Source organism: Cupressus sempervirens, chromosome 11, assembly GCF_028749045.1.
Source record: "Cupressus sempervirens isolate cs-2001-9-10 chromosome 11, ASM2874904v1, whole genome shotgun sequence".
Classification (NCBI taxonomy): domain Eukaryota; kingdom Viridiplantae; phylum Streptophyta; class Pinopsida; order Cupressales; family Cupressaceae; genus Cupressus; species Cupressus sempervirens.
In genome coordinates, this window is record NC_143128.1 from 149,926,101 (window position 1) to 149,946,785 (window position 20,685).

A 20,685-nucleotide genomic window follows, 5' to 3' on the forward strand; every position below is an offset into this window, starting at 1 on the left:
CCATAGCTGAATCTGAAGGAGCTCCTTTTGATATGCAAGAGGAAAAAGAAGCACTTGAGAACATACCAGGATCTCTTTGTGGCCCACGGATCCGCAAACAAAATTTCTCTTTTACTGGTTCCACTTCTTCTACATCTCCTACTTCTTCATCACCATCCGGATCCCCATCAAGGATAGGGGGTTATTTTGTGCCCAGGACAACACCTGGAGCACAGCCATCATTAGAGGGCACTACATGGTTTAAGGAGGTGCATGAGCAAACTGATATTGCAGCATCTGATTTTTGATTTTTCAACAATATCTCAATGAATGCCGTTGATAGTCCCTATTGGGTCAATATGGTCAATGCAATAACAATATTAGGCAAAGGGTACAAGCCGCCTAATCGCAAGGATATGAGTGGAAGGTTAGTATTTTACTATTTAAATTTTAATAATTGTAAATAATTGTGATTCACTTTAGTTCATTGTTATATTTTAAATCTTCATTGTTATAACTTATTTCCTATTTTTTACTAACACTTACACTTTATTTAATATTACACCTAAATTTTGTAGGTTGCTTGACAACGCGGTTGGTAGGGCAACATTATTGATAGAAGACCAAAAGAAAGAGTGGAAGAAGTATGGCTGCACCATTTTATCTGATGGGTGGACAGATGGAAGAAGTAGAACCATTATTAATTTCTTGGTTGCTTGCAAAGATGATGTGGTGTTTTGGAAATCTGTCGATGCCTCCAACAAAGTGAAAAATGCAACCACATTGGCTTTAATGTTGGAGAATGTTGTCATGGAGGTGGGAATAGAGAATGTGGTGCAAATAATCAAGGATAATGTAGCAGTATATGTGGCAGCAGGTAAATTTTATTTTTTATATTCGAATCAATATCAATCATAAATGTAATACTATGGTATTATTCAATTTTTATTTGATGTAATTTGTAAATACTAAATATGGAAAGTTTGTTACTGATTATTGATTTTTTGCTAATCTTTTAGGTAGAATCCTCCAAGAGAGGCATCCCACACTTTTTTGGTCACCTTGTGCAGCACATGTCCTTGACCTTCTTTTGGAGGACATAAGAAAACTTGATTGGGCGAGTCCAGTTGTGGAAGATGCTAGGCGAGTCACGAAACATATCTATAATCACCCATAGGTTCTCAATTTGATGAGAAATGTCACTAAAGACAAAGATTTGATGAGACCTGCTATGACAAGGTTCGCAACGGTCTTCTTGACATTGCAAAATATTATTGAACACATATTGGCTTTGAAGCAAATGTTTGTGTGTGCTGATTGGGTTGCTTCACCTTACTCAAAGAAGCCCGAAGGAGAGGCTGTGGCATGGATAGTCCTTGATGATAGCGTTTTTGCAAAGGCTAAGGAGATTGTGGAGGTAACTTCAAAAATCAAAACATTATATTTTTAGTTTATTCAAGTTTCATTATCAATTCATAACTTACTATGTTATTAACTAATTTGTATTTTTCAAATTTCAAATGTAGATGTCTGTGCCCCTGGTTCTAGTCTTGCGCATATGTGATGGGCAACAATCCCCAATGGGAGGTCTTTATGAGGCCATGGATAGGGCAAAAGAGGCTGTTAGAAGTTACTATCATGGGGACAGTCTCAGATTTGACCCCATTTGGGAAATAATTGATAGGAGGTGGAATAATATGCTTCACCAACCTATTCATGCAACAGGCTACTTCCTCAATCCCAAATTCAAGTACTATGAATCATGATAATTGATTGTCCTTGAAGTTGGGATTTCACTAAGACTTTATTTTACTTTACTTTTTAAGGTTGTGTAGTAAGACTTGATATCATTTTCTATTTGTTTTAGGGTTGATGATTCCTACTCAGATCCTAATGGAGAGGTCATGGAAGGTCTCTCTAAATGCATTGAGAGAATGATATCAAGTGAAGAGGAGAGAAACCTTATTGTGACTGAACAACAAATCTATGTGGAATCGAGGGGTCCTTTGTTCTCTTCTATGCTAGCAAAGAGAGCAAGATTTACTCAAGCACCAGGTAAAGCGTCAAACTTGAAAACTTTTGATAATTGATAAGTTGTGCTTTTGATTTTTTTTTTATTGCTTTATAACTTCTTTTATTTTGTTTTGCAGATGCTTGGTGGGCAAGTTGGGGTGGCAATACCCCCAATTTAAGGAAATTTTCTCTCAGAGTCCTATCCCAACCTTGTAGCTCATCCCATTGTGAGCACAATTGGAGCTTATTTGAGTCCATCCACACAAAGAAAAGAAACAGAATGACTCAGAAACGGTTTAATGACCTTGTTTATGTGCACTATAATCTTAAGTTGCGCATAAAAAAGGCACAGCTCTTAGAACTACCTGGTCCACTTGATCTAGATGAGATAGATCCTTATTCTGATTGGACAACACATGAGCCAGGTCCATTGTTTGCACCAGATGAGATCGCTGATTTGGAGAGGCAGGCCATGGAGGGGGAGGCTGACGCTGATTTTCAGTTCACTATGGATGACATTGAGGATGAGGACGAGGACGACAACGAGAATGATTCAGGCAAGAATCAGGCATTACCATTAGGAGGAGATGCATTCTCTTTTAGGACGCCGAGCCAATCAGTAGGGACGTCGAGCGAGGGGGCACAGCCACAGAATTCACAGTCACGCAGCTCACGCCCTATCCCAGTGCGGGGCACTCCTTCTAGGACTAGACCCCTCGCTTTCCTGCTAGTGCAAGTGGAAAGAGGAAGATGTGATTGAGTCATTGACATTGTATTGATGTATTTAGACTTTTAGTATTTACTTCTAGTTTGACAGATTGAAACTATTTACTATTTTGCTTCCTACCATGAGCATCCCGCATGAGAATGCAATTTTGTACGCACTATGCATTTATATATATATCTAAACTCTGTTTGTTTATTTTGTATTGTCTTTAATTAACTTATTAGATGCATCTTCTCTTTAAATTTTGCAAAATAAATGCATTTTTAATTAAATTTCAGCGGTTTTTTAGGTTCCCGAGTTTTTTTTTAAATCGCCGAGTTTTTTCCGATTAAACTTTTGGGGGGCTTGGCGAGTTTTTGCCTTTGGTGAGTTTTCCAACTATGGATAATACCATTTATATAGAAAACTACAAATGATTGCTGAGACCTGTAAATAGAACTTAGAAGAGAGATTGAGTGATTGGTTGTATCCTATAAAAAGCCACAACACTATTTAAGTTGACTTTGTTCTTCCTCAAAAGTAAGGAAAATGGAAGAAGAAAGCCCTTAAACTGAATCTTCACTTTTCTTCTTCTGTTTGAAATGCCATTAGAATAAACAACTGAAAGAAGTAAGCGAATGCACAAATGTGGCAGTAGCATTAAACAGTCAGCCCTAAGTTTCATCATCTATAAAAAAATACTTGTTGATGAATGAATAGATGAGAAAAACACTTATAAGCTATATATTTAATTGGCAAATTATTCTATTGAAAAAAACAGTACTTTCCTCAGAACACAAGTTTCTTAACAGGAATGCCTCAAGAACCACCAAAATACCACACACCTGAGATGGGCAGTTAAATCAAGATAGTCTCCAACAATTTCTAACCATTCTCAAATCATTTATAAGAAAAATACATTCAACTAAAAATGCCAAATTTAATAATCTTTCTGTGAAATGGGATATTTAGCTGTTGATATTTTGTAATTAAGAAAATTGGATCCTCAAAAAAAAATGATTTTCTGGATTTTAAATCATTCTCAAAGTTCTCTTCCCAATGAACACCATATCCAACCAAACTAAAATAAGTAATTCCAATCAGTTTCTAAAAGAGCAATAGTTTCACAACTTTTTGTAAGGAAAAAAAGGCACCACCACCTCTGTCCTTTGCAGAAAGAATCCATTCAGGGAGTGCCAATTCACTTGGACATGCCTTGCGGGCATTCCGAACCTGCATGGAAAGTTCTAAAATTAGCCTTGGAAAAGGAACAGCAATATGCCAATATTGCAGAATTCGTTTGAAATGTGACTGCATGCAATTTCTCATGTCATAAAACACAGGTTAATTAATAAGAGAACGGTACAAATTCTTGAACATTCCTCTGGACACATACAGTACTTACAAAAGTGCATATAAACATTTAATAAAAATCTTGTAGAAAAGCAACAAACCATACCAGTTTTCTAAGGATCTGCATAACGGAATTTTTCTTGTGATTTAGTTGCTCTTCATAGGGCATATCTGCAAGAGGGGTCACAGCATCACGGGCACTCCTTGTCTTTACAACTGGTCCATCAGTAACCAAATTTTGGTTATCTACAGTATTCCCCACACCAACTTCCTCAGTCTCTGGTGTTTGAGAGCTCGACGGATCAGAATCTTCCATATGTTGGTGATTTCTGTCTCCTTCAACTACTTGTTTATCTTGTTGCTTCTCCCATGGGCGTGGAAGAACATCTGCCACCTTTAATTGCTGTTTGTTTATGGTATGCCCATTCAATTTCTGTCATTTGGAGGACATTAGAAATCTTAGTTAAGAAGAAATCCAAGAGAAGCAAACAGTTACAAAGTATAAACTAGAGCCACATGAATATGTAGACATACCTCTGTAGCTAACATGACATGCTCTTCACTGGAGAATGTAATGAACCCAACACTTGCACCCTTTTTCTTTTTAGCATTTGAATATGGCAATTCCTGTACAAAGAAATAAATATCACTTGACACAATGCTTTTCCAGTAAGTACAAATGTTATTTCCTGATAAAATAAACAAATGACCTAGGAAACATCCTTTTATGCCTCACTTCACCATGCTTAAGTTCTTTTAGCTTGGAGAGGAACTTCTGCACAACTTCGATGTGAATGTGTGGAAAGGTTCAAGTGGTTCAAGTTATTTTTTGCTCACTTTACATGACTAAAGTGAACATCTTCTATTTAGTTAAATAAGTCTAACAAATTGTAGATATGAATTAGTAATTTACACTTTTCTGCAATTCCATCATAGTAAAGGATAAGGATACTTTCTGTAAGTAAAGCTGATTTTTGGAAGACCAGATTTTTTAGCTAAATTAGGATAAAGATTAGAAGCGAGATAGAAATATTGTAAGATACTGAATAGATTGAAACTCTGTGCAGCTGCGAGTAACATCAGTCGAGGAGGTTGCTTTGTAAGTCTTTGGTGTACATCAAAATGTAGAACTGATTTGAAGCTGTAATTATCCATGTATACTTCCACATTTTTAAGATTTCATTATTGCGTGATTTATGCAATGTTATTTAGTGGCAAGTCATAAAATCAAAATTCAAAAATTTCTTCAAGATCAGAACCTAGTTTTTTGCAAGAAGAATTTGTGGGGTTTTAGGTGGAAATAGTCAAGAAATATTTGTAGTACGAATTGCATGTATTTTCAACAGTCATGTACGACTTTTCCAAGGTTGAATTCACAGTGGAAACAATAAATATCATGGCTATTGTTTGAAGGAAACTCGCATGCTGTTGTTAATGAAAATATCACAAGATTTTCTATAACTTGACTTAAAGTAATATTTGAATATTTAATTCTTCTAACTTGTAAATATGAAATTACATAACGAGTATATTGGAAGGACCACATCAACACTTAAGATCGACCATTGGAAAGAAGTCAATCTCAGCTCCAGCCGGTAATTGGTTAAGATAAGTCAATGTCTCATGATTAGTGTTACAGATAGATGCAATCATGAAGAGAAGAGCCTACAAAGACACCTTCCATCGGATATATATGGGAAAACGTCATTGCGCGAAAGGGGGGGGGGGGATAAGCTCTGGAATGAATATCAACAGAATGCTAGAGCGATATCTTTACTGCTGTCAACCAATAACATTTCCAATGATAATGATAGTTCATTCTGAGTAATAATGGTACTCTGAACTGGGAATGGAGAATACGAGGGCAGAAATGATAGAGTTTGATGGAGAGAAATCGCACTTAGAAATAATAGAATTTATATTGGTAAAAATATACAAATCCGTGCTTACACCTAAACTTCCACTAAATAAAAATGAATGTCGCACCAATGAAAGAACCTCTGATACAAATATAAGAGGTTTTGACACAACCAGTATCAAAATTCATTATCCAATATAAGTTAGTGACTATTATTGTAGAGTGGTCACAGTACACTCAATATGAATTCTATGTTATCAGTGTCAACATACGAAGACATTTCCAATACTAAGCATACCAAATAATTGTGAAGCAAAACAGTATTCTTTATTGATTGCCAAAAATAACAAGTACATCATTCAAGTTCCAAAGTTCTTGAAAAGTGGTCAGATGTTAAGGGAGACCAACCAACACATCCCCTCGCTACTTAACTACCAAAACCCAATGCTAACTATCTTTAATTACAATATTGTTTTATTATGCCCTGTAAGTTGCAAGATTGGAAGCAATCCAGATGTTCTAGCATTTGCAAGTCATAAAGCTTTCAAAGTTTACCAAATGGATGGAATGCTGAGACTTCGAAGAGGAAGTGTATGTTGAATTGCCTGAAGGGTTTATTTTAAGAAAAGGAAGATAGAGTGTATAGACTAAGAAAGGCATTTTATGGGCCAAAACAAGCTCCAAGAGCTTGGTAGTACAGACTGGATAAGTATCTTCAAGATCAAGGTTTCAAAGGAGGAATGGCAGATAGAAATCTACATTAAATCTGAAAATGACAAACTTTTGGTAAGAGTAGTATATGTGGATGACATAATATTTGGAGGAGGTAGTGACAAAATGTGTAAAAGAAGTTCCATGAATATGCAACAAGAATTTGAGATCTCCATACTTGGAGAATTATCTTTCTTTCTCGGACTACAAATCGAGCAATCAAATTAGGGGATTAGTCATTTCTCAAAGTAAATATATCAAAGAAATGTTGAAGAAATTTGGAATGGAAGATTGTAATCCTATCAGCACTCCTATGATTACAAGATGCAAGATTAGCAAAAAGCATCCTCCGATGTAAATCAAACTCAATATAGATCTATGATTGGTAGTTCGGTGCAACTAACAGCCACAAGACCTGACATCTTGCAAGCAGCTGTTAAAAGAATATTCAAGTATCTAAAAGGCATTGTTGATCTTGGTCTATGGTATCCAAGAGGAAAGAACTTTAATCTTAGAGCCTATACAGATGCAGATTTGATAGGCAATATTGATGACAGAAGAAGTACAAGCGAGGGAGCGTTCTTCCTTGGTAACAGTCTAGTATCTATTACAATAATAGATAGCTTATATTATTATTTAATGGTTATCTATTTGTAATCTATTGTAAATATTAGAATGTTTCTAATATTTAGCTAGTTGTTAGTTAACTGTTCGCTAGAATAGAATGTTTCTATTCTTTACGATCGTTCCTAAGGAAACATCGTTTATTAATTTGTATATATTGATCTATTGATCACCGTTAATAACAAGCATTTTACCAATTACTTTGTGATATCATATCAAAGCAAATACTCAAAAAAAATTTGAAGAATTCTGTAAGTAATTTTTCCTTTTTTTGAAAAATGAAATTTTTTTCCATGCATCCTTTTTGGGGCTGTGATTTGACAAATCCAAATGAGGTTTTTTCTGCGCGTCGTTCTCTTCGTTGTTGGGCGTCGTCGTTTTCCTTTCAAGTTCCTAATTCTTCTGTTTGGTTCCAGTACACTGCCTTTTCCTCCTCCATTTTTGTGGCCTCTCCTCTGCCAACATGCATCTATATTGACGACATTCAAGGGCTACAATCTACGTCTAAGATTCTGGGTGTCTCAATTTTCATGCCTCGAATTTAGAGCCAACGGATCCAAAATCAAATAGCATATTCTTTTTGGGTTTTTCAAGCTCTCTTCTGGGTACCTCTTCATTTTTTCTAGGTCTTCCAAAATTTTGCCTCAAAGTACGTGCCTTCACTGATTTTCATGTTTTTTCACTGAAAAACGTGCTATGGCATCTTTGACTAATATCCTACTCGAGGGAAATTAGAAATTCAATGGTCAGAATTATGGAACATGGAAGCAATGAATGCTAACAATCTTTGAATATTGGAATACTGATCAGATTGTTCTAGGTATTACACGCTTAACTGCACCTGGTACTAATCAAAGTACATGGGATCAGAATAATCAAGAGGCGGTGATGCTTCTCAAATTATCTATAGCTGATTATTGTAGAGTGGAAATATCAACCAAGTCTCACAATACAAAATTATGTTAACCACATAGGATAGTTCAATCGATACACAAGAAGTAAAACCTCATAGATACCATTCATACCATAGTACTACATAGGTAAGGAAATGATCTTTCTTTATTGATACCAAAAACCACGAGTACATTACCAATGTTCCAAATATTTATAGACGGGTTGGTAAGTTGGAAACCAATCGACGCATTTCCTCACCACCTAACTACCCAACCCAACTAGTTTTAACAAGTACTAAACATAACAAGCACTTTATTCCAACGACAATTATCAGCTCCCTCAAATTCCATCCGACAAGACAGGTGTCGAGATATGGGACAATCTCAAGAAACTACATGAGACTTCAAACAAAAGTAGGGCCTTCGTTCTCAAGAACTCTTTGTTTTCTATTGTCATGGATTAGCTGAAATCACTCTAGGAAAACCTGAACAAGATTCAGGATATCTAAGATTAGTTGCTTGTCATTAGACGAAAGATGGAGAACGAGGACATTTTGGTAATAACCTTGAAAAGTTTACCCAAGCCCTACGAGCATTTTATCAAGACTCTCAACATCACTTCTACTAGTGTTGATCTGAAGTTCATAGATCTTTGCACACTTCTAATTCAGCAAGATCAATGGAAACAACAATTCAATAGCAGTTCCAACTCCACTTCCACCTGCACCAAGCAAGTCTTTGTTGCTAAATCCTTTCAAAGGGATAAAGGCAGGTCTCATTCACAACAATCTTCTTAGTAGAAGTCATTTGCTCCAGCATCACAAGGCTCTAAGAAAAAAACATTCAATGCAACTATTGCCACAAGTATGCTCACATGAAGGTTGAATGTCGGAAACATTTAGCTGCCCAAGTAAAAAATCTGGTTCGCAATCCAAAGCGAACAATGCAGATCACACTAAGCAAACATAATCTATCATTTACGTCTTTATGGCTAAAAGACTTGTAGATCATGTGAAGTCATCAACCTGGTACAATGATTCAAGTGCCTCGTCATTTCACCCATTGCAAAGACTAGTTCACTGACTACCAGTCTTTTTTCAGATTCAATTTTTTTTGTGGAGGGGAAGAGTACACTATTGTCGACAAGGGCAACATTCAAATTCAGCCTACTGGGAGGAATCTCATTTTCCTCAATATGTACTATGTTCCACAAATGGAACTCAATCAAATGTTGTGACACTCTTCATAGTTGGATATCACCTTCAGTGGACCATCACAGATAGGGATACTCAGTATCTTGATGCCGTTGACCTTAAGGATCATGGTGTTTTCAGACTTGTCGATTCTGGTGATTCTCAGGACCTAGCTATGGTCGTTCGGCGGCCTTCTATCAGCTCACTTTGGCATCAGCGATATGGGCACTTAAAAGTGCATTATTACTCTCAGCTTGCTCGAGAAGAGTTTGTCCTCAGTTTATTAGAGATTCAGACTCAACTTGGAGTTTGTGACGCATATCACGCTGGGAAGCAACATTGCACACCTTTTCCTGTGGGTGATACATTGTGCGCTTCTTAGGTATTTCAGCTTGTTCATGCCATATCTTCGGCCCTATGGCTACTCCTTTTGTTCTTAGGTCCACGTATTTTTTGATGTTTGTTGATGATTTCAGTAGAAAGATATGGGTTTTTTTTTTTAATGAAATCAAATGTGTTTAATATAATTCAAAAGTTTAAAACTCTAGTTGAAAAAGAGTCTAGGAAATCTATTATTGCTCTTAGGACAAATAATGGGGAGAATTTTGTTCTACTGAATTCTCTAGCTTTTGTAATATTTATGGCATCAAGTGCCAATTAACCACACCCCAACACCATAGCAGAACAGTGTAGTTGAACATCAGAACAAAACAATCACCGAGATGGCTCGATCTATGCTCGAACACAAACATGTTCCAAAAAAGTTTTGGACAGAGGCAACGAATACTACAGTCTATCTTTTGAACCGATCACCCACAGTGGCGGTCAAAGGTTAGACTTCGGAAGAGGCTAGGTCAAGTTGCAAGCCCAAAATTAGTCACTTGAAGGTTTTTGGCTCTCTTTCCTATGTTTGGATCCCTGATGCATCACGCACCAAGTTACATGCCAAGAATTCGAAACTCATGCTTGTTAGATACAATAGTCTTCACAAAGCCTATCGCTTGATCGACACTAAGACATCTCCTCTCCTATACAGTCATGATGTAGTCTTTGATGAGCAATGAGGACCATTCGTTCTTGTTTCTCCTGTTCCTAATCCAGTAGATCAACCTATGAAGGCTCATGATTTGGGAGTTCGGCTTCCATTAGGTCCACCTGATGGGAGGGCTCCAGCAGCTCCAATTCTACTAGTGATTCATGCACAGACACCTCCGTCTTCTCTTACAGGATCACCCAAATTTGTAGATGCTTTACCTAAGTTTGATCAAAATTCTTCTGACAAGGAACCTCATCATAGAGCATCTCTTGATGCTAATGTTGGTCCTTCTCCTCTCCGGCCTAAGTGGTGGGCTAAGACACTTGCTGATCTTCGAGACGATGAGCTCATAGATGGAAGAACTGCTCAAAACAAAAAAAAAGCAAACCTACAAAGTCAGTCAATTTTGCTCTTATGGCCAACATTCATAGTGTGTTTGAACCTCAGACACACTCCGAGGCTAAAGGAATTCCTGAGTCAGAACAAGACATAAAATCAGAACAAAACAAAGCTTATTGAAGAATCACACTTGGGTCCTTTCAGATTTTCCACTAAGGAAGAAACCCATCGGCTTCAAATGGGTTTACAAAATCAAATACAAGTCTAATGGTACTTTGGATAAGTACAAAGCTCGTTTAGTTGCAAAGGGCTTTCCTAGGGTCAAGGCATTGATTATGAGAAGACCTTTGCTCCTACGGCAAAGATGAGCACTATCAGATTAGTCCTAGCCACGGCAACACAGTTTGGCTAAAAGGTCCATCAGATGGACGTCAAGAGTGCTTTCCTTGAATGGTGATCTACAAGAAGAGGTCTGCATGACGTAGCCTCCTGATTTCAAGGTTGTTGGTGAAGAACATTAGGTTCTCAGGTTAGTGAAAGCTCTCTATGGCTTGAAGCAGGCCCACAGGGCATGGTACATGAAAATTGATAAGCACCTCAGTGATCATTTATGTGGATGATTTGATCATCACTGGCAATTCGGCATCTTTGATTTAGGGAATCAAACAGAGTTTATGCCAGTCTTTTGATATGATTGATCTCAGGTTCATGCAATTATTGCCTAGTGTTGAGGTTTGGCAACAATCTTCTAGTTTATTCATTTCTCGGTCCAAATATGCCAGGGCTCTGTTAGACAAATTTCGTATGCAGGATTGCAAGCCTGCATCTGCACCCATGTAGAAAGGTCTGAGGTTATTAGCGAAGTTTGATTCTCCTCCAATTGATCATACTAAGTTGCCTCATCTAACTCTCTGCTATTAAACCTGATATTAGCTTCGTAGTCAGCTACATCTCATGCTTTATGACAGCTCTTAAGATTGATCATTGGATTGCCACAAAGCATGTGCTTCGTTATGTAAAGGGCACTACAAATTATAGACTTCTTTATTCTCAGAGTTTTAATCCCAAACTCAGTGTGTTCACAGATTTAGATTGGGTGGGTTATGTTGACGAAAAAAAGTCTACTTTTGGATATGAGTTCAGTTTGGGACCCGGTGTCATCACATGGACCAATAAGAAGCAATAGGCAAATTGAGGCTAAATACAAAGGAACAGTTAAGGCAGGTTGTAAAGTTGTTTGGCTTCGCCGGATGCTTGGGGACATGCAAATGTCACTAGCAGGACCGACCACTTTGTTTGTTGGTAACAAAGGCGTTATCAAGTTAGCTCAGAATCCAGTCTTCCATGAACAAACCAAGCATGTGGATGTTCACTATCACTACATACAATCGCTTGTTGAAGACGAGCTAATAGACTTGCAGTATGTTCCTACAGCAGATCGGACTACAAACATTCTCACCAAGCCTCTTAGTCCTGATAAGTTTGTCAAATTCAAAGGACAACTTGGTGTCATGAATAGATTAACCATTAAGGGAAGGTATTACGATAATAGATAGCTTCTATTATTATTTAATGGTTATCTATTTGTAATCTATTGTAAATATTAGAATATTTCTAATATTTAGTTAGTTGTTAGTCAAATGTTAGCTAGAATAGAATGTTTCTATTCTTTATGATTGTTTCTTAAGGAAACATCATTTTCTAATTTGCAAATATCATTGTAACATGGGGACGCGTCCCCCCCCCCCCCCCACTTTTTGTTGCACATCCCGTAGACAAGGACGCACTGTGGACTTGTTACATCCCAATTTTTGACCTAGCTTGAAATATAGCCGTTGAGGTCTGCATGAAGTCGGTAGTTTAATTTGATAAAATCTGGCAAAATGGTAAGATAGTTGGTCGTTATGATTTCAAGTGAAGATGATATGTTAGTTGATCGTAAATCGTGAATTCATGGAATTAAGATGAAAGGTTAACTGTTATGATTATTTATGATTAACTAATTTATAATTTAATTACGGAGAAATTCCTTGCAGGAAGCATGTCGAAGGGGGTGGAAGCATTGTCAAAAAAGAATTAGGCAAAGCATCACCATCTCTAGGCAGACAGGTAGAGGACCTAGCAATTTGAAATAGGATACATCTGTGGAACCGCATGAGTTATTTAAATAAATAATTTAATTAAAACAATTGAGTTAAAATACAACACGTATCTTAAAGGATTTTATTTATCTTTCGTTATATTGTTTTTAATAATTATTTATAAAGATACATTTAAATATAAAATGATTTGGCACCATTATAATTTTATAATTTAATAAAATGATGTTTATATGTACCTATAAGATTATAATTTAATAACGTTTGAATTATAACCCTATTCTTTTCAATTTAATAATATTAATTATTTGAAAAACTCTTCATTCTCTTTTCCTTTTTAATTTTTCCCTCCTTTCTCTTTTCATTCTAATCGATTTGATTAAAGAATTCAAGTATGATCTTGTAACTGTTGGAAGCTGTAAGGACTAGCTCACGTCTATAATATGAGAACTTTAAACATAACTCGGCATCCTTATTTCCTAGCTTTTGGCGTTCAATTCTACTCACGGCTTCCAAGCCATTTAATATTCAACCCCTTTTAGTTAGTGAGAAAAGTAATTTGACGAAGCAACAGCAAGTAATACTGTGCATACGGCTAAGTGTCTTGCCATAGGCTGGAGGATACCTTCATACCCGAGTTACATATTCACAAAGCAGAGTCACGTAAGGACCTTTTAATGCATTTCATTGAAACGACTTTCATTCTTTCATGTTTTGTATATGCAATCGTCCCTGTAGCAGTTGTATAAGATTTCTCACCATTCTTGGCAATTATCTAGTTCTTTTTGAGACATCGATCTAAGATAGAGTCAAGTGATTTTTATATTCAGTCTGCCTTTCCATTATAGATATGAAAGAACTGTCTATATCATTTTTCAAATCATTTTCATCTGCTGGAGATCAGTCAATTGCCATAATAATGAATAAACATAAGTCTGTTATTGTTATAATATGCAACTTTCTGAATTTCATCTTAATAATCTATCTTCTCTAAGAACATTTGTCCTGCAATTAGATATAAGTATGATAACTGAGAAGAGTTAATTAACCCGAGCACCAAGGAATTCACCAGGCTAAAAGCCAGAACAGGGTGAAGAGGGTGCAGAATATTTAGTAAAGCTAATTTGATGGCACCAAGGAATCACCGGCTTGATGGCTTGATTAGAGTGATGAGGCGCAGATGAACCTGTAAAAAGAAAATACAAGAAAGATATCAGCAAACTATATATATATATAATGCTTTAGCTCATGCACGCTCCAGTCAATTTTGAGATCTTTAAAGAATATAATCACAAAATGTGAAATAATGATTGTATGTAATCTTCTTGAATAATTGTTAGAGCGTCTGTTCTGAGAATTCCGGATACCTGGGACTCACCCGACTGTGTAGCCAAGAAGGTGGGTGATGAGGTGTGAGAATGGAATCATCATTAATATGAACCAATATCAATTATGACATTTCAATATTTATCATTTAATATGAATTAATTAATAGCTCATGCATATCCCTGTTATGGTGATCTTCTGCTGCCAAGTCATATGGCATGTTATATATCTTAATGCCTGGTGAATGGTAAGATGTTCCCTGTCAATTCCGGGTAGGGAGGGCCTTTCTCGTTAGAGATCATGTGGGGATATGTTGTGGTCTGAGGTTGGGTGGTTAAGCCCTTGACAATGTTTCACCTCTCTCAAGATGTCGGAGATGCGTCAGACAGAGATAAGCTATGCATTCATTTGCTTATCGGAAACAGGTAATATCACTTTTATTTATGAGGTAAGATTAAATTGAGTTATTTCATTGTTACCATCATTTTACTTCTATTTATATGAATAACGAATATAAGTATATTTTCTAATCTTGGGTTATTGTCACAGTTAAGTAATCGGAAGGAAAGGAATCCGAAGCCCTAATTGATTAAGTGACAGCTGGAACCCTACATGATACAGCAATATCGGAAGCCCTAATTGAATCCGTGGTATTGGAAGCCCTAATCGAGTCCGTGGTATAGGAAGCCCAAATTGAATCCGTGGTATTGGAAGCCTTAATCGAGACCGTGGTATTGGAAGCCCTAATTGAGTCTGTGGTATCAGAAGCCCTATTTGAATCCGTGGTAGCAGAAGCCCTAATTAAATCCGTGGTAGCGGAAACCCTAAGTGATATAGCGTATCAGAAGCCCTAATTGAACTGAAGGTAAATGATGCCCTAATTGATACAGTGGTATGTGATGCCCTAGTTTAAAATATAGTGGTATTTAATTGTAATTATCTTTTGATTTTAAGATAGCGGTTTGTAAGATCATAGTCATCATATGAAATTGTTATAGTGTATTTGAGGACTAACTCAAAGGTTACAGAAGCATCCCTAGTTTGATTTCGATCTCAATTCTCTGAGGTATGTGGTTATCAATTTCCGTAATAATTTCATTTGATGGTATTTCAAGTTTTTAAGTTAAGAAATTTTGTCTAACTAATTTTAACAGTAAAGCTTATTCACATGAACATGAACGATATAATTGTCTTCCTATGAAACGAAGTAATAACTGTATTCTTTGAGTATGTTAGATGTTAATTTAGACCCGAGAAATCAGGATGTTACAAGATTTGGGAACTTTGTCCCCCCGTCCCCAATGACGCCACCAAATTCCACCACCTCCACCAAGGATGGGGGATGTCTCAGTGTTGATTTGACTATTTTTGTTCAATGTTCTAATTCAGTGCAATGTTCAAGTATTTACTCTTTTACATCACTATATCTTATATTACAGTATATCTTTTCATTACTAGCATTTTAAGTACCATATGTTTAGTACACACAATACCCCCCTGTCCCCCACCACCGTTCCTCCACCATCCCCAAATTAAGGCCCCTCTGCCCCCTATCCCGAAAACTTGTACCCTCATTCTGGCACCCCCCCCATCCTCTAGGGCGGTGTAACTATGGTATGTATTGATCTATTGATCACTATTAATAACAAGCAAGTATTTTACCAATTACTCTATAATAGTATCATGGTTAAGCAACAATGTAAAAACCCCTAGATAGTTATAGTTCAACAAATAAACCTTAACACATCAATTACCTTAACTAATCAGAAGTTTGACATTTTGTCAAACAGTTGGCTAGCAATTGAGTTATCAAAGTATGTGTTTAAATTTTATCACAATTGAAAATACTGAAATTTTCAATAATAATACCGAGTTTTGGCTGAATAGACAATATCGAATCTCTTCCCTTTATTTTAAAACAATTGCCACCCATATGCTAAGTTCTGATATATGAAACTACTTGCAATATATTGCTGCAATTGAAATCAAATTGATTACATAAAATTCTGGAACTATTACTAATCACTAGAACCTGGTTTACACAATGAGCATTACCAAATCCCTTGAAATTAATTGACAATGCTCTCCAAGTCTGTTGCTCGTATCAGTCCCAGTTTGATAGATTCGATCTCAAACATGTATATGCTAAACACCACATAATTGCTGGAGGAGACACGATATCCAGAAGTTTCCAACTAAGTTGCAAAGAAATATATATTTAATTCTTCCCAATGAAAAGAAACTTGGTGTGAGCATGTAATGGGCACCCTAGAAATGCCCAAGAACTGAACCAACTGCTGAAAGAGATTTTAATGTCTTTGCATAGATTTTGAAACCATATAACATGAACAAGAAAGAATTTAACATGAAGATTGAACCACTGCTGAAATAATATTGGTTCTCAAATACATAGCAATGAATTCCAAAGGCCAAACCCCAAGGGAATGACGTCTAGAATGTTACAAGAGAGGATAGATGTGCTCTAATGCCAAGAACAAATCTATAACTCACACCTCCAAGCTCTTATCAAATGCAATTCACAATCATCCGATGCTAAACAATGAAGCTCCCACCTCTATTTATACTTTCCCTACACCCTTCTAGAAGGAAATCAAATATTAATTAATTGCAAGTACTAGAAGCTTCCCCCTTCCAATAATTAATGCACTCTCTAGAAACTCCTCCCTTGCAATACAATAATTAATTGTGCTTCTAGGAAATTAAATTACTAGAGGCTTCCCCCTTTCCAATAATTAATACACACTCTAGAAACTTCTCCCTTGTAATACAATAATTAATTTAATTAATTAAATATAAAGTCAACTTTTAATTTTTTTAATTTATTTAACGACCTTATAGAAAATTAATTTAATTTCCTCTTATGCTCCACCTAGCCTTTGGAGAATGTGAAGGCTAAGAACTCCACTTAGTTGCTAAAAAGATGGGGACATTACAGAGCAGTTAGGAAGTCCCACACAGCAGTTTGGGAATTATCTTCAACACCTCCATGCTGAATCGCAAGTCACAACGATCTGAAGCAAACCCCTCCCAAGAGCTCACAAGCTCTAGCAAATAATTGCCGGCCCTCTAATATAAAACGTAGGATATCATGAACAGTTCACAGGCTATATGCAATGGCACCAGCAACTCTTAAAGTTAACACAGGTGTACAAATCAGAACCCACACTGCCTATAATGAAGCTCGTTGCTCTTCCAGACTTTATTTGCAGCCCAAATGATTAATGAAATGCAATTCCCACCTTGAAATCGTATCTCCCTGCACAGATGCAACCAATGCCCAACCACGAACTTGCAAGGATGATGGTCTCCAATTCTCCTCAAGAAACCCCACACCAACACAGTAAGAAACAATGACGTCCCACATATCAGAATTGCAACTATCACAACAATTTGTCCTCCAAGTTGACAACGCTAACTCTAGATTGCAGCTCTTCTTAGACACAGGTATCACAGTAGGAGAGGAAAGAACAAATTATTTACCTCAGCATATTTTGCATACACCAACTCAAAATTCTCAAAATTATAACACAGATCTCCCAATCATAGATAATCACAAATAGGAGACTTAACCAGTCAAACCACTATACATCAGCTGTGACTTCAAACGAATCTTCAGAAACTCACAAACCCTTGTACTTCAACAAGGGCTCACAATTGAAAACTCAGGAAAAGCCACAAAGGCAACAAAAGTAAATAGATATTCAAGCATGCAAATTCTCAAAGAAATGAGCTCTCATTTACAATCTTTCGTTGGCTAAAGTTTCCTAAAAAACTCCACTTCAGAAATTGTGGAAGTTTCTCAAAAGAACTCAACACTTAAAACTTTCCAACATACTTTTTAAAAATATCTCTAAATTTCATTATTATAATAATATAAATATCATTATAATAATGCAACTTAATAATTATTGAATAAATAAGAGCTCATGCAATTATTAACCTTATCTACTGCAGGTGACGACCAACTGCCAAAACCACCAACTGTACTGTCAAAAATAGACTTACTAAAAGTAGTAAGTCCACAACTGGGACCCCCAAAACACCCTGTCAGCTCACAAGGGCCGCTAGGATGAGCTAACTCCATCAGCTGCGTAGACTTACCAAAAACGGGGACATTGAAAACAAGCAAAGATCAATAGCTTTATCTACTGCATAATCCAAGTATGTTGCAGCAGTAGCAAGTGCTTTGGATGAAGCAAACTCTAGGAGATGTAAAGATTGGATTTGAACATCCTATTCCCATCGTTTGTGACAACACAAGTGCAATCAGCATATCAAGAATTCAGTCATGCACTCCAAAACAAAGCATATATCAATTAGATAGCACTTCCTAAGAGAACAAATACTTGAGCAACAAGTCAAGTTGGAATACATCAATATAAAGGAGCAACTAGCAGATATCTTTACAAAACCCCTTCCAAAAGAGACTTTTGAACACCCAAGGGAGAAACTGGGAGTAGTATCACTCTCATCCATTCACTAAAAGTTTCATGAGAAGCATGAGTTCATGAGAAACCTAGCTTTGGAGACCTTTTGCTATTGATGCCAAAAGGGGAGAAATTGGAGAAATGGTGAGCCTAGCAAAATGAAGACAACATCTTAATAAGTTGCCATCAATGATTACGGGAGATTGATGAAGGTTGTCATTGATGCCAAATCATTGATAATTGAAGACATCAAATAATGAGAAATGAGAAATGCATGCAAATCTATATATATTAAGAAAGATTCAAACAAATAAGAATGTGATTAAGACAGATAAGTATGGATCAGTCCGTTCCAAGTCCCATGATTAATGATATCTGAATATCCTCTCAAGCTATCATACAATATGGAGATTCAGTGACTGTATTTGATGTGACAGTGAAGCAAAGTAATCGCAGAAGTGTGGAAGAATATAAGATATTCAAATTCTTATATATAAACAAACCATTGGAGTGTATGAGACAAAGTAGCAACACCCATAAAACAACTTACGTGGTCAGTATCTGTCGTGTCATCTAAGTTAACAAACGTTGCAAATGAATCATACACTGTCAGGAGCCTTGGTTGCAAATTATAGATAAAGCCAGTAGCGACAAAACATGAAGACATCATTCACCATTGTCAAGAAAATGAGTCAGCACATGAGAGACAGGATATAAAGCCATGTCTCCCATAAGGGAAAGATGGCAACAAGACTCGCACAGAATGATTATGAAAAGTTGAACATTCTATTCCCATCATTAAGGGAAAGATAACAAGAAGATCGTGAATTAAAAAGAGTTGCATCTATTCAAAACTAAAAGACACATTGGTTTATTTTAAAGATATAAAAGGAGGGTTACTTATTTGCAAAAAAACAAGTCAGCAATTGTGAAATAGAAAAGAAAAAGAAATAAAAAGGATATATATATATATATATATATATATTCAGATTTGTAAATCTGATATATATGGATATTGCAGAATAAATTGACTTGAGGGTATAATATATAATATAATCAGATTTTTAATCTGCCATATATATATATAAAAGAAATAAGAGAAGTGTAAGGTGTATTAAAAGATTGTTTGCTGGCTTCAAATTTAGAGGAGTTATTCGAAGTTTCCATCATCAGCCGTAAGAGCAACAAAGACAGGTGGAAGTTCAGTTTTCGTCAGCAGTGGGAGTCGGTGCTTCCAGTAGGTCTATGGCCGCAAAGTGTGGGAATTGCAGCGTCCAATGAGTAGGAGCTCATAAAATTAGAGGTTGGAGCCTACAAAACATTGTAGAAAAACAAGTTTATATAAAAGCGTTTATTTGTCGTGGTTTTCTCCCGTATTGGGTTTCCACGTAAACATTGTGTTCATGTGCATAATTGTTTATTTCAGTATTTGAAGTTAATTTTGTGTGGATAAAAGTTTTAAATTGTTTAATCTTTATTATAATGATTCACAACCCCCCCCCCCCCCCCCCGCAATATAGTCGTGTGCTCTTCAACCTCATCATCCATACATCTCAATTTCTCCAACTTCACCATTAAGTCTCTAACAAAAGCAGGTTTTATCAAAAAAATGAGGACTTCGTGTTGAAAACATAGTGATAAAACTATAAAAAATGGCATGCACCATATAAGTCTGTAATCTCAGAAGGCCTTGAATTGAACTTGCTGATGGGTGTTTCTCCCTCAACCCCACCATGCAACACAAAAAACTTAACTTTGCATGGGGCATCATACCTCAACCCACTAATCACCTGCCAACCCTGAATTTACATCCATTATCACTTGCCATCCCTAAATACTAATTGCAGATAATAGTTACAGGTTTTGTCGCTTAAACTTTTGCAACTTACATAAATATGTCAACATGGATTGTTGCCACAAACCTAGAACTATTCTAACACTTTTAAAATTGTATGGCGCAAGCAGTGAAACCCGAGGACGTGCACTTGGCCAAAAATCTAGGAAACCTGGTGCGGGGATAGGTGCTTGAAGTACCCAAGTACTCCTGTCACTGCACCGCTTCAGTGCTTGGGGACTCCCAGACATTCCAAGACGTCAAGGGGACTCT

The 20,685-nt window shown here is 36.5% G+C and overlaps 1 protein-coding gene across 1 annotated transcript in view; it reads right to left on the minus strand.

Moving 5' to 3' along the window:
• LOC149528643 (zinc finger (CCCH-type) family protein) overlaps positions 1–20,685 on the minus strand; it is a 91,354-nt gene that overhangs the window by 54,223 nt on the left and 16,446 nt on the right. Inside the window, exons 3-5 of the mRNA XM_089811227.1 lie at positions 4,586–4,678; positions 4,158–4,484; positions 3,859–3,931 (exon numbers count right to left, since the gene is read on the minus strand). Of these exons, the coding sequence (XP_089667353.1) occupies positions 3,859–3,931; positions 4,158–4,484; positions 4,586–4,678 (493 nt within the window). The remainder of the gene's footprint in view (positions 1–3,858; positions 3,932–4,157; positions 4,485–4,585; positions 4,679–20,685) is intronic.